At 50.4% G+C, this 14,097-nt stretch overlaps 4 protein-coding genes across 4 annotated transcripts; 2 read left to right on the plus strand and 2 right to left on the minus strand.

Moving 5' to 3' along the window:
- Window positions 1-846: 846 nt before the first annotated feature.
- Window positions 847-1,846, plus strand: PtrM4_054230 (HET domain containing protein; the record flags this gene model as incomplete). Its single annotated transcript, XM_066105048.1, has 2 exons — window positions 847-1,481; window positions 1,561-1,846. 2 exons carry the CDS (start codon window positions 847-849, stop codon window positions 1,844-1,846), a joined length of 921 nt encoding a protein of 306 aa, XP_065959612.1.
- A 6,122-nt stretch (window positions 1,847-7,968) lies between these two features.
- On the plus strand, window positions 7,969-9,144 carry PtrM4_054240 (uncharacterized protein; the record flags this gene model as incomplete). The annotated part of the gene is made up of 1 exon (XM_066105049.1): window positions 7,969-9,144. The coding sequence occupies one exon, from the start codon at window positions 7,969-7,971 to the stop codon at window positions 9,142-9,144; it is 1,176 nt and encodes a 391-aa protein (XP_065959613.1).
- A 1,003-nt stretch (window positions 9,145-10,147) lies between these two features.
- Window positions 10,148-11,800, minus strand: PtrM4_054250 (uncharacterized protein; the record flags this gene model as incomplete). The annotated part of the gene is made up of 1 exon (XM_066105050.1): window positions 10,148-11,800. The coding sequence occupies one exon, from the start codon at window positions 11,798-11,800 to the stop codon at window positions 10,148-10,150; it is 1,653 nt and encodes a 550-aa protein (XP_065959614.1).
- Window positions 11,801-12,042: 242 nt separating this feature from the next.
- On the minus strand, window positions 12,043-13,899 carry PtrM4_054260 (TolA, Membrane protein involved in colicin uptake; the record flags this gene model as incomplete). Its single annotated transcript, XM_066105051.1, has 1 exon — window positions 12,043-13,899. The coding sequence occupies one exon, from the start codon at window positions 13,897-13,899 to the stop codon at window positions 12,043-12,045; it is 1,857 nt and encodes a 618-aa protein (XP_065959615.1).
- Window positions 13,900-14,097: the final 198 nt, after the last annotated feature.

Here is a 14,097-nt window from a genome sequence, read left to right on the forward strand (position 1 = left end):
TTGGGAAGAGTGGGGCAGGGGGGAGCCTTCCCACAACATCATAGCTGAGTAAGGGACAAGAGACGAAGATGGTAGATCGAGAACAGGTGAGCCACAAGGCTGGATGTAAATGGCTACCCCGCCATGCAAGCCAAGAGCAGTGGTGTGGCGGAAATTTGCCGAACGTAATACCGGTAATAAGCAATGTTGAAACTCGATCACCAAGGGCGGCAGGCTCGAGAACGTCGTAGTTGTGATTGGGTAGGAGAAGACGGCGTGAATATGGTTTATAGCATAGTGCGCATCAACAGCAATATACCGCTAAAGTTAGACAAACGCGCCGCTGACCGTGTTCCTAGTTAGTGTTGAGGTTGTCGCTGAGTTGCGTCGCGTTCCGGCACACAAAACGATAGCGGCACAGTCTCTGTGGCCAGTGCGTCCTCGGGCGAACCAATACGCACTGCACAAACATCCTGATGTGCTTCTGCAGCAAACAACGGCCTGTGAAACGCGCTCTCTGCAGCATCAGATCGCATAGTTAAGCAAAAACTGCTTCTTGCTTTCTAGCACGGTGGCTATCGCGCGATGATGCGTTGTTAGCCTTGCCCGGCCAGCCTCACGTCACGGCGCAGGTGGGCTGCGCCTCCTGGCCTGGGTGTAGGAGATGTAGCCTGCCCCAACAACGAGGAGGGCAGTCTTCCTCACCTCTAACTTAACTACCCGTTACTTAGAACTCGAAACAGTCCTAACAGCTACTATCTCCACGCCCTACGCAAGCGAGCCGCCGTGCACCGTCGATTCCGTCAGCCTGCTTCGAGGCTCCAAGACTTCCTTCTACCGCTCGCGCAGACAGATACATACCACCCGATGCGACTGCTATATACCTTAAGCGACGGGACGCTCAGATGGACGAAGGATATTATTCGCAGCGAGGAGATTCCTCCCTATGCGATCCTCTCGCACACTTGGGGGGAGCAGGAGGTGATCTTCGATAATCTGAAGAGCCTGGATAATGTCAAGGACGTTGTTGCAAAGAAGGAAGCTGATTGGAACAAGATTCACTTCTGCGCACGACAGGCAGAGCGTGACGGTCTGGACTACTTCTGGGTGGACACTTGCTGCATCGACAAGGCAAACAATACGGAGCTGTCGAAAGCGATCAACTCTATGTTTCGCTGGTACCAGAACGCTGAAAAGTGTTATGTCTTCCTTGCAGATGTCGGAAGCGACACTCTGGAAGCCAATGGCGAGTCACCGTTCAGGCAGAGCAGGTGGTTCAACCGTGGCTGGACCCTCCAGGAACTTCTTGCTCCTCACTCCGTCGAGTTCTTCTCTGAAGATAGAGGGTGGCTGGGTGACAAGGAGTCGCTCAAGCACACCATACACGAGGTTACAGGAATCCCTTTCAAAGCTCCGTTAGGGAGCGACATGTCCGAGTTCGACGTTGCTGAGCGTTTCTCTTGGGCAGCGAATCGGCAGACGACAGAGGAAGAAGATGGAGCGTATTTTCTGTTCGGCATATTCGGCGTCCACTTACCGCTCACTCGATCGGCTGAGGAGCGCGGTTATTCTGAAATATAGGGGCCGCAGCCATGACCAAGAAGAGAAGCTTGTCAAGATCTGCAGCTGGCTCTCTGCGCCAGACCCGTCCACCAACTACCACAAAACCCACAAGCGGCGGCAAGCTAAGACTGGGCTCTGGCTGCTAGAAAGCGCCAAGTTCGCAGAATGGAAGGAGAGAGCAGCGTCGCGACTGTGGCTGTACGGGATCCCAGGATGTGGAAAGACCATCCTAAGCTCCACCATCATCGAGCATCTGCTGCAGCACTGCCATGATGACACTAGCATGGTGACGGCGTACTTCTAATTCGACTTCAACGATGCACAGAAACAGGATACAGAGCTGATGCTGCGCTCCCCAATCCGACCTCGACGGCCTTTCTTACTTGCTTCAGTGGCAATAAAAACTCTCAACTCGCAACTTTGCAGCGACGGAACAAATTCTTGGTGGAACCAGTGCGCCGAATAATCGGCATCATGTGCTTGAGTTGGGCTTGGAGGAGGCAGGCGTTGGAGCGGGGCGTGAGTCGGGGCGGTGAGTCGGGGCGTGAGGCGGGGCGTAAGGCGGGGCGTGAGGCGGGATCGAGACGCTGGAACCACTTTGCCTCTCCAGCCGCAGAGAATCGCCCACGTCAGCTTTTATGCCCTGCCTAATACACAGGTCAGGCTGATCAACGATATTGCCGTCGCCGCCCCGCCTCCGCTTCCTCCACCTGCTCGACCTTGTCAACTATACGTCCTTGGGTGTGTGGTTCTGCTATGGCGCGGTCAGGAGGATAGCGTGACTTGGTCAAAGGGCAGTGCTACACTGGCTCCAAGCTGGCTCACGGCAGCGCGCCAGCCTCGCTGGGTGTACACGGATAGCCACAATAGGTACAATAGCTCAGATCATGGGCGCGCATGAGGACTCCAGGGATTGGCTGACTATAGAGTCTTGCAGGATGCAAGCGACCGCGCCGGAGTTGCCAATGACAACCGACAGGGTCTCAATTTTCCAGATAGTTTCGCGCTGTGGGGAAAGCAGGGGACTTGGTCATTTGCTCATGTGGACAAACATGGTTTGCATACTGCGGTACTTTGCGAACAAGGAGAAAATCTGTGGTTCAGCTGGTCGCTGAACGACAAAGAGTTAGAGAAATAGGCGAAAGACTACAAGTGTGGAGAGAAGTACGAGCCCAGCCAGCCACGTGCCAGGCTCTAGCCCGTTACATTGGCCTCGACACAGAACAGAATGCCGGAAGCTCCAAGCCCGAAAATCTTTGAGTAGAGCGGCATCATTACTTCAAGCTATTATTTACAAGATTAAATTGCACGCGATAACTCTCGAAATCACGTCAGTACTCAGTTTAATGACTCTGAAATCTTACCGGTCGGTATCTGCCTGAATTGCGGCGTTCTTCTCTTTCTCTAACTCCTCTGACTGAGTCGCGGCTTGCGTCAACTTCATCTTTTCGCCAGCCTTCAGCCTCCCCCACCAGCAGTCCGCGAACAAAGCGATCAAGCCGCGAGCACTGCTAGTCTTACTAATATTTGTCCCAATCACTGTGTAAAGCGCCCCAATCTTCATAGTCGCCGGGACCTTCTTGGTCCCATCCATCATCACCATCGAGGAATTCTAAGTCATCGTTATACCCAAACAAATCTCTTTCGATAGCCTCTTCCCGCTCCTCTTCTATCATCTCGCACATTTGGTTAATCGTAAGGATGCGCCCTTTACCACCCGAGCCCCAAGGTCCTACCTTCTTCCCCTTAGACTGCGGGTCGTATTCAGGGGATCGTGCTTGAGTAGCGCGATGTTCACTCTCCTCTTTCGCCTTATTAAGCTACTTAGGCTTTATACGCGCTATATATATCTTACGTAAAGCTGGCAGATGTATGATATCGTTTTGATAGTACTCTATTGTCTTGGGTTCTAACGGGCGGATGGAAAAAACGTCGGTGCACATGAGCTTCTTGGTGTCTTGTTTTGTCCTAAGCCAGCGGCTTGTCTTTATGAACCTAAGTTTTAAGTCATTCTGAATACACTTATCGAGGCCGCGAACGTATGTTTTGTCGTCTGATCTTGAGGCATTTTCGAGCAGTTGGAGGTTAGTAATGCCACTAAGGCTCACTCTATAGTGGAACTACAAGGCGTTTGCATCGTTTCGTACGTCCCAAATGTATTTGCAAAAGCTGCGGTCTTCTAAAATAGACCGAAGAGTCTTGCCGTCCTCTAATGCTGCGCTAAAGGCTAGGTCACCCAGTGCCGAGACATCGATGAGTTGGGCTTGGTTTGATGGATGTACAAGGATAGTGACGATCGAGACGGTTCCATGGCGACTGAGATTCCATCCCTCGATATCGAGGTATAGCGCACTGGATTTGGATAATATAGACAGACTTGTCAACAATCAATTAAGTGGGGCTTAGTGATCTCAGATTCAATTGATTGACTTCCTATCTAGGGCTATCAACTGCTTATATAGGTTTAAATCTTACCTTGTAGGGTTAGCGGCTGGTTTTGAGCTTCGGATTGAATTGATTGTTGACAACTGTGAATATAGAGAGAAACTTTCGCAGTTCAGAGACAGTTCCGATCAAGGTTGACTCTGAACAGGTTACCATTATGGTTACTGCTGGAGCTTGAAGATTTATTAGTAGGCCTTTCGTGTTAATAGAATCAATAAAGATGGTTGTCGGATCGCGAGTATCGGTAGAGACGTCGGCTGCTTGACACTTCGGCCCGACTTGTGCTGAGCTTAGGTATACCTTTGTCAGATTGTGATGGGTTATCAAAGACGGGGATAATAGTATAATAATATGATGGGGATCGATTGTATTGTTCTGGTCTGATGTGGTGTTGTTCTGTTGTCCAACGCTGTTCGATCAGTTGGGTCGCGGTGGATTGTGCGCGCTGACTAATTTAACTGATCCACAGAATCCACAGCTCCGAACACCCGGATTTTGTCCACCACCCAAAATATGCCCATATTCTGACAACCTTCGTAGCACCTATGTTCGTAGAGAATCAATACCAATACCAGTCACCAGAAGAACCTCGTTGTTGTTATTCACCCATACGATCGTACAAGGCCTACCAACAAATAATAATAATAATTGTTGAGAATATCTGAGTTCAGTCCAGGGTAGAAGGTGCTTGGGAGTCACATGATATGCTGGTGTGGCAGGCACCGCCCGCTGGGCAATAGCACCCACCAGAACAGAGTGAGTTTGACACACTCAATACGATAGTCAATACTGTCGGCCATAGGGCTTATCCCTTGGCTCCTCTTTGGGCAACCAGGCAGCCACCTATTTACCCGCTAGTACCTTTACGGCCTAGCTCCTTCTCTCCTCCCACTGCGTATATAGACCTCTTCCCGATAGCTCTAATACGACATGATGATTCTCCCCAACCTTGACGCTTGACAAATACAATACGTTGCAGCCACCCCGCCTTGTCCCTCCTCCCACTCGGTTATCCATAGTAGTCATACTACTAGAGGGACCTTGTTCCAATAGTTTGTAATATATTGAGGCATTGGTGCCAAGGTTTTAGTCGCTCTCCGAGCCTATCCTAACTCCGCTCTACGGTAGATGCCTATCGCAAGGCAGATTCATCTCTTGCGCCACCTCGCACAGCCCCTAATCAATATGAGGAGACGAATGACGCCTCCACAACAGGCATCAGAGAATGCTCTCCTCGGTCTAATGGGATTGTTCATCTTCTATGGAGCGCCTAGTATAAGATGCCTCGTGGTATCAACCACTGATTTTTCCTAGTCAAGTAATCGTGCATTTTGCCCCAAAAACGCGTTCGTGTAACGCGAATCAGGTGCTGACTTTCTCCTGTTGCAGTCTAGTGTGGCGCCACCCCCTAATCTACGTGCTTTGGGTCTAGCGTGGATCCCTTAAAATATCGCACGCTCCTGGTAGCAGGAGGCGCACAGTTTACCAAGGATAATTTGGCGGCGCTTGCCAGCTTCTACATACGTTTCTTTGTCTGCTGGCTTTGTCTGATGCAGCTGCTTAAGCATATTTTTTGATCAAGCTGTGTGCCGATATCTCGGGCAGCCCTAACGCGACCACACCAATACAGTCCAGAATTGAGTCAACTTGTGAGACTTCACCTACACTGTCCTATCTGCTGGTCTGGTTGTTGACAAGCTAACCTCCCTCCCTGCGCGACGAATATCCTAGTGGGCCGATGTTGGCCAATGAAAGGTAGCGTAAGGTCTGGATATTTGCTACACTTGCGCTCTCATTGGGCAACATCGGCTCACAGGGTTGCTCTTCGCATAAGGAGGGACCAATTGCAGCGGTCATCTAGCGCTAAGCTATACACGGAAGGTGGGGCTGTGCAAAGCCCGCCGTGCCCACTACGCGCAATGTGGCGCCGCTCAAGGTATGGCACAGGCTTAAAATCAAGCCCGGCGTAATTGTCGCTGTCGTCGTTGTTACGGAAAAGTCCGCGTGTATGGTTACAAGTGTAGTAAGTAGCCTGTGCCTTTCTTGCAGTAATGCCAACAGTAGGCGCGTCCAATGGTAGTAGGAGAGGAACCTGCAGCAATCGTGGCCGAGACAAAGCCAAAATAGTACAGCGGAAACCGTCGAAAGCGGTGGGACATACGATGGAACGAAAAAACGTAACAATCGTGAGAGAGGTGGAGCGCCATGGGTAGGAAGTGTCACTGTCACGATGTCTTTTAGCAGTAAATGTCGTGATTGGATACGCACCCACTTTATCAATGTAATCCTATCAATCTGAATTGTGTGCGTCTACATTTAGGCCTGTTTATTGGACGCGATGCGCGACTGAACAGAACGGTGCAATATCAATTGTGGGTGTATCCGTGTGCGAAGGCGATGCGGGACGAGCTCGTGTCGGCGGCAGGGCGGGGGCAGCCACTTACGACAGGAACGGGTCGGTTATGTACGGTCCATACCACGCTCATATGCAAACTCTTGCTATATAGAGAGCTGCTATGCGGGCCTAACGGTGGAATACACATTAGAAGCGCTGCTGTCGCGGTCAGGGACATCTTAAATGGCTTTCGAAGCGGCGGTGGCGGCACAACGGTTTTCTGCAGTGATCACAGCAGCTAGCAATCATCTAGCAGCGGCGGCGGGGCTTCAATAGCTATCTCTTCGTCGTTTCATATGAGGCTAGGCAATCTCAAAAGAGATGGATGAGGGGAGCACTGTTCTTCAGCTTTCGCTTGCAGCATTTCGCGACCCTGTTGTCGACCGCTTGGCGGCGTTGTCTTGCCTCTATGTGCCTGCCTACTCAGGATTAACGTGTTTCATCACAGATTAAGGTACTCTACAAGCGAGCTTTTGTGGCAGGGTAGCCGGCATTACGCAGCCCGCATGTTTTAAGCATCTGACCCCCTTAACCCATCCGATTTATGAACATACTTCATGCCCTGGCTTGTAGTAAATTGTTTTGTGATTTTTCTCTCTGTGTAACTACCAGATCGACCTCACGACATTACCACTAGCAATACTAATGCATAGTCAAAGGTGAGCTAGCGAATCCCCACTACTTGTCAACATCTGAGCTCACAAACCTAGACACGATGACCCAGGGACCAACCTGATTGAAGACAAGGTTCGACCTGTTGTAAGCGATAGTAGCGAACAACCACAAATCTCGAGTAGTCAGGACTTCCTCCGATATTGGAAGCTGCAATTTCTTGCCCCGATTAAGTCATGGACATTTTCTGCAGAACGTCGCAAGACTGCGATGTACCAGAGTCATTGGTTAGCTACTGGCCATGCTTTACTACACTTGGTTCCCCTGAGCAGTGCAGTCGCGGTCTTGATACTGAACTGGAGTCAACATTTTGTGGGACCTTCTTTCACGCTCTCTACTACGCTACAATTTGTCGCCAAATTACAAGAGCTTCTGATGCAGGCATCCCTTGCTGAGATCGTCTTAAGCATCGTTCGTTCACAAATTATGGAAGGATATTTGCCTTTAGGTGCGCTGTCAGCATCTACACAGGCGATGCAAATATCCTACCTCTGGTCGCTCGATCTACTGGCTGCAGTGACATCTCAGTCCTTCTGCGGGCGGCGGAAAGCGCTGTTTGTTTGTCTGGTTCCTTTGTTAATCCTTTTGACAGCTCTTGTTGGGCCGTCGAGCGCTGTTTTGATGATTCCACGGGCAGGAATGTCAAGCAGACCAATTGTTCTGCACTGGCGATCCACGAGCGATGAAGATGCCATGTTCCCCTCTCGACTAGATAACAGGCAAAATTTGACATTGTGAGCAAAAAAAAGCGCAACGCATTATGACCAGCGTTGACAGAGTGCAGTAACTTGGATCGTTTTTCCACAACTTACGCATTCGCGGAAGAATCACAGACAGAGTATACCAGCACTCAAATCTATTACAATGGAAACGACACGATGGTACACTTGACCTCACGAGCTTTGCTTTATATCATGACGGAGAAGGAGGTTCCAAACGGCCAAGGCAATTTCCTGGTACGCTCCGCAAACGCCACCATCCCGACCCAGCTCAGTGCACAGGTCTTATACCAGATTCCTGTCATGAAAGATGGCGGTACTTGGATCCCTGGGATTGATATCATAAGATCGGTTAAATTACCACGTGTTACAGTCACAGCGCACTGCTTAAATGCAGACAACACTCGACAAACGACATTGGATACGCCAGTCACCTACTCTCTGGACGACGGTGCTTCTATCGGCACTATTTCCAGTCTGAGGAACCTAATTCAGCATTTTCTCGACCATGGCGGCTCTCGAGACACACCAGTCAACGCTATACCACCGGTCTGGGTTGCTTCGCCTGAACCCGGTTCCTCTTCAGTTGTTGGCAGCTTCATTCAAAACAATTGCGCCAGCCTGGAGCGATACGTGATTTTGGATTTACTACTCAACAAATTCAATCAATCTACGCCGTTGTCCGGTCCTTGTTTGTACACAAAGACATGTACAGTAGCCGCTTTCTGGGAGCCGTCTCAACACGAACTTGCAGCGGAAGGCGGTTCATGGGTAGTCCGTACAGGCTCGCTTTCGAACTTGGATCATGGTTTACCCAAAACTGCACGCCCAATTTCCGCTGACCTCGACAGCATCACTGGCTTGAACACTCCGTCATTTGGCGCCATGATATCCAAAGATTTTCAAAGTGACAGCACCAGACTAGCTGTTGCGTTGGCTACCGTCTTTTCCGAAATCCCTTGGAGAGAGCAGATACAAAGCGCATCTGGAAATGAACAGTATACAGTGATTGAGATTGCCTTAACGCGTCTTGGCTACGGATATGAAACATCATCCACATCTACACGCTTATCGCTAATCGTTATCATGGCATACTGCATATTCGCTGTCGGATACATAACATACATGCTCAGTAGCGGCCACACATCTACGGCATGGAATTCGGCAACTGAGATCATTGTTCTTGCGTTGCAGTCAAAGCGCAGTGAGCATTTGCGCCATGTTTCGGCTGGCATCAACTCCATAGAAACATATCAGGAGCCTGTTGGGATACGAGTTAGTGATCGCAATGATCTGGAATTGGTGTTCGAGCGTGATCAAAGTAACCAGTTGCGGAAATTAAGAAGGGTTGGGCTGAACAAGGCATATTAGGTTGCAAATGCCCTAGGTGCTATAGATAAGAACCGTAAACAAAAGGTGTAGAGTGCTGTTGCACGGTTGAGTACGGGTGTTGTTAACAGAAATTAGGAGAGTATGTATGTGTTGTATTGATTGTAACGTGTTCCACGGGCGAGCGCCGCACCCCACCAACTTTCGCATCTTCAAAGTAACGCATCTTAACAACACAATTATACAATTTATAGAAATCTGTAGAGTAGATTAGGCTATATCTATAGTATCTTTTTTACATGTACGTAAGTTATGCCTACTCAGGTATGGCGACACGGAACACCCCCTATTCCAAAATTATGTAAGGGGCTACGCTCAGGGAGCAATCGCACAGGTATACTGGAGTTGTATTCGATAGGGAAGAGAACTACAAGCTATCTCGTGCTGAAGGTTATTCGGGGAGCGGCCGGAATAACCTTCTACCTATGGACTGTGCGGATGGTCTAAGCGTCGTTCAGACGCGTGTGGTTGCTCTGTGCGTCTCGCACACGTGACCGAGATATCATCGAGGATTCACCCACTGGGCTCTAGCCCATCACAAATTAAACCCTTTCAGGAAATTGTGATCGCCAGTCCTACGAACACCACAACCTTCTTCCCTTCGCCGCATGATCAACTCTTCTAGCACCTCTATCTAGTCCTTTGGGTCCTCTTGTCTATACATCTAGCCCATTCTTTAGGGCTTTCCCTTTGTCGCGTCGCTGTCGATGCAAGCGTCTGTTGTTAGGGCGATGCCTGACGTAAGCCACCGTCTCGAGAATGTCAGAGAATACCTTACAAGGCACAATCTTTTCATGAACGAGCCAGAACCAGTCATTAACTTATAGCTTTGTTAGGGCCGCGTCCTTTTTCTCTAAACGCTCTAACATGATCCATGGGCGAGCGGCGCACACGGGCGAGCGGCGCACCCCACCAACTTTTGCAACTTTAAAGCGATGCATCTCAACAACGCGATAATATTATTGCTAGATATTGATACAGTAGATTACTCTATATTAATAGTATCAGTCTTGCATGTGCGCGAGTTGTGCCCAGTCTCCTTGCACCTAGTGCAGCGCCTTTGAGCCCGCTGGCTGAGGCCTGATCGCGCTCCTCCTTGACGCTCTTCATGAGCAATCTGCTGGTCAGCCTCATTTTGAGCCAGTATATCCTCTCCAGCTCCCTTTGTGAGTACTCCATGCTTCTGTATACGCCTTTTAGAGCGCCGCCTACGCTCTGAGGCTGCGCTATTGGCCTTCTCAAGACTAGAGATCCGATCGCGCATCAGCTCAGCAGAGAGCATCATCACCTCGGCGCCCTTCTTTAGCTGGTCAATCGCCATAATAATTGAAGCTGGTGATGAGCTCTTGTGCTGGCGCACGCGCTCACGTATTAGGCTTGACTGAGCCTCAAGCTCACGCGCGTTGCTCGGCGTTTGAGCTACCCAGGGAGCCTCTGGCAGAGCTGCTGGAGGAGTAGGTGTACGCAGTTGTACATCTACCTTTGATAGAACAGCCTCTGGTTGTAGAGGAACAAGGCCTGCGCCGCGGAAGGCTGAGCAGATATTGGCTGGCGTGAACGCTTGATCAAATGCTGCCTTGAACGCTGGCAGAAACTCTAGCTTGGTGATGTGGTTGATGTGGTTGCGCATAAGGCTCTCCACCTCACGGCTGTACGCGCGCTTCAATGGCGAGAAGCAGCCAACATCAAGTGGCTGGAGTAGGTGAGATGAGTGAGGAGGCATACAGAGCGTATGGATATTGTTCTCCTTGCAGAGCTCCTGGAACTCTAGAGATTGGTGGCTCTTATGGCCATCAATAATAAGCAGGCGACGCGCGCCTACACTACGAGCCTGCGTGTGAGCGTTGAAGTGCTTTAGCCACTCAACTCCAAGCTCATTATTCGTCCAGCCATTATCGCTGACTGCGATCGCCCAGTCGCGTGGGATCTCAGCTTCCTTATACCAGGCTGATAGGTGGTACTGGCCAGCGAAGATGAGGAACGGTGGGACTGACCAGCCAGCAGCGCTGATAGCAGCGATCAGCGTTACCCACTCGCGATTGCCTGGCTGAATACTCTTCGGCCTGCCTCTCCTCTCTGCTCCTGTTATAACTAGCTGCGTTGTAATCTTGCCCATCATAAAGCCAGCTTCATCAAAGTTGTAGACGTCCTCATCGCAGATACCTAGCTCAGCCTTTGTCTCTTCTACAAGCTTAAACCACCTCTTTATTAATGTTGCATCCTCACAAAGAGCTCTCTGCCTATCGTACGCTTGGTTGAAACACGTCCGAAGACTGTCTGTACGCTTAACAAAGGTAGATGGCCAGTTGACTCCAACCTGCTCTCCACCACGCGCAGCCAGCAGCTTATCAGCCATATCACGTACAGCTGTGTAGGTAGGCGCAAATCCACGCAGATCTAGCTGAAGTATATAGCTAATAATCACCTCCTCTTCTCTCTGGGTAAGCTTCCTTGAGTTGGGCGGGCAATCGCGTCGGGCAGGTATACCAGCGCGTCGGCGGCGGAGCGTTGTTTCGGCTACGTTGTAGACTACTGCAGCAGTACGGGTACCTTGGATCTGGTGCGCATTAATAGATGAGATAGCAAGCTGAATATCTGCTTCATTTGATAGTAATTGAGTAGCGCTGCGTTGAGCCATTGTAGATTAAGATCAGTAAGGTGAGTAAAGTTGGTGGGGTGCGCCGCTCGCCCGTGTGCGCCGCTCGCCCATGGATCATGTTATCAGCTAACGTGCCCGTGCGCAGCGCGCACGGATTCGCAGCGCGCACGCCGAACACCATCTGCTCAATCTCAAGAATGAGGCTGTACAACGCCACACAATAGCTCAATATTGATTAAAACGTGGTGTAGCAGTAATTAGATGCTTGCGATCAACTTGTACTATCTATATTTTTGCGGGAGGCTGACGTTGCGACCACGTAATGTGACTTTAGGTAGAGCAGCAGATGGCCCATCTCGAGCTTGATCACCAGCGTGAGCAGCGCTAGCGCGTTTTTGACGCTTGTTACTTGATAAGGTTACTTGTGAGGCTTTACGCTTGCGTTGTTGAGCTTGTTGGATAGTTTTTTTCTGGTGTTGAGCTTCAACTTTGCGCGCGCGTTCAGCTGCTTTCTCAGCTCGCTCAAGCTCCTTCGCTTCCTTGAGCCTCTGCCTCTCCACACGCCTCTGCTCGAGCTCAACTTGACGCTGCAGCTGAGCCTCCTTACGCTGCTTCTTGGCCTGTGCTTTTTGGAGTTTCTCCTCCGTCTCATCTCGCTCCCGTACTGCTTCTCTAGCTCGAGCCTCACGCAACTTGCGAGGAGACCAGAAGACAGAGCCACCGTGATACTCCTGGCGCTGTTGAAGGTCAAGAGCTTTGCCCTTCTTCTTATGCTTCTTTTTATGTTGAAGAGCCTCTTCTAAACCATCTACTTTATGGTTTAAAAGCTCATTCTGAACAGAGAGATGGTGAACGCTTGAGCGTAGCTTTCTTGCCTTATACTGATGGCTATCAGTGACAGCAGCTCGAACTAATCGATCAAGCTTTCTCCAATCATGATCAGAGAGCCCTGATGATGAGCTTCTCTCAGCTTCTGGCGTGCTGGCAAATCTACGGAGGATAACGTTGGCGTCCATTGGCCAGATCCCAGTGGCTTCGAAGGCCTTCAATATGAGACTCTCCGTGAAGGAGGATATCCAGGCGCTCCAGAAGAGTGGGAAAAAGTCCCCTTTCTTGATTGGAGCGAGGCCTTGAGCCTTATGGAGATGGTTAGTGAGCTCGTTGGAGTAGGCCTGAGAGAGTGGCTTGAACAGCACCACATCGAGCGGCTGGAGCGTGTGGGTTGAATGGGGAGGAAGGATTATGAGGAGGATCCTGTGGCGATCACAGTAGTCGATAAACTCCATCGTGACATGAGATCCATGGCCATCAAGGATGAGCAATCGCCATCTCCCTGATCGCTGCTTTGTATAGCGATCAAACACCTGCTCAAGCCAAGCTAGGCCTACGTCATCGTTTGACCAGCCTGTTGGAGATGATGAGATAAAGACCTTATGCTCTCCTGCCTTAATATCCTCTACCCAACTTGATCGTATAGCTCCTTTCTTAGCTGCGTAGATAAGGGCTGGAGGCAGCGAGCTCCCATCAGCGCAGCAGCAGGCCAGGACTGTCAGAAACTCGCGTGATCCATCCTGGAGAGATGCTCGAACCTCCTTCTTCTCCCACTGACGCCTGCTGAATATCCTCTTGCTTCTGCCTACTAAGCCAATCAAGAAGCCCTTCTCATCCATATTGTATATATCTCGAGCCTCTAGGTGGTATTGGGCGATCTTTTCATGCAGCAGCTCGAAGTAGAGTCTATACTTTGACTCAGAATCAGCCAGGTGGCGCGTACGATCCATGGCGCTGGTCCACTTTGAGATAAGATGGATCTCGTGTCGGTTGATGAAGCGAGTAACCCAGCTCTCGCTGAGCTGCTGATGGGCTACTTCTGATGAGAAATTCCTAATCATCTCCCTTGTAGGGGGTAGGCCTTGCTTGGTAAGCTTAGTGATATACCGTACAAGCTCTAGCTCTTGATGTGGCGCGAGGGATTGTTTGTCGGCTGTATAGTCGGCTCTCGAGCGTGAAACGCCTCGGTGTCTTCGGCTCAACGCACTCCTTGATACGTTGTACTTATCAGCATATTGCTGGTATACAATTTTATCTCCAAGCTCTCCCGATTCGATTGCTGCTAACGCTTTGTCAATAGCTGCCATGCTGGTTGAGTTATGACGCGTTGAAGTTTGTAGGTGTTTCAGTGTTTTGGTGTTCGGCGTGCGCGCTGCGAATCCGTGCGCGCTGCGCACGGGCACGTTACCTACTCAACACCCCGCTTCAACACCCTACCTCAACACCCTGCCTCAACGCCCTGCCTCAACGCCTCGGATCCACTTCAAGCCCGACTTCCACCGGCC

The sequence above is a fragment of the Pyrenophora tritici-repentis genome, chromosome 10, assembly GCF_003171515.1.
Source record: "Pyrenophora tritici-repentis strain M4 chromosome 10, whole genome shotgun sequence".
In the NCBI taxonomy this organism is placed as follows: Eukaryota; Fungi; Ascomycota; class Dothideomycetes; order Pleosporales; family Pleosporaceae; genus Pyrenophora; species Pyrenophora tritici-repentis.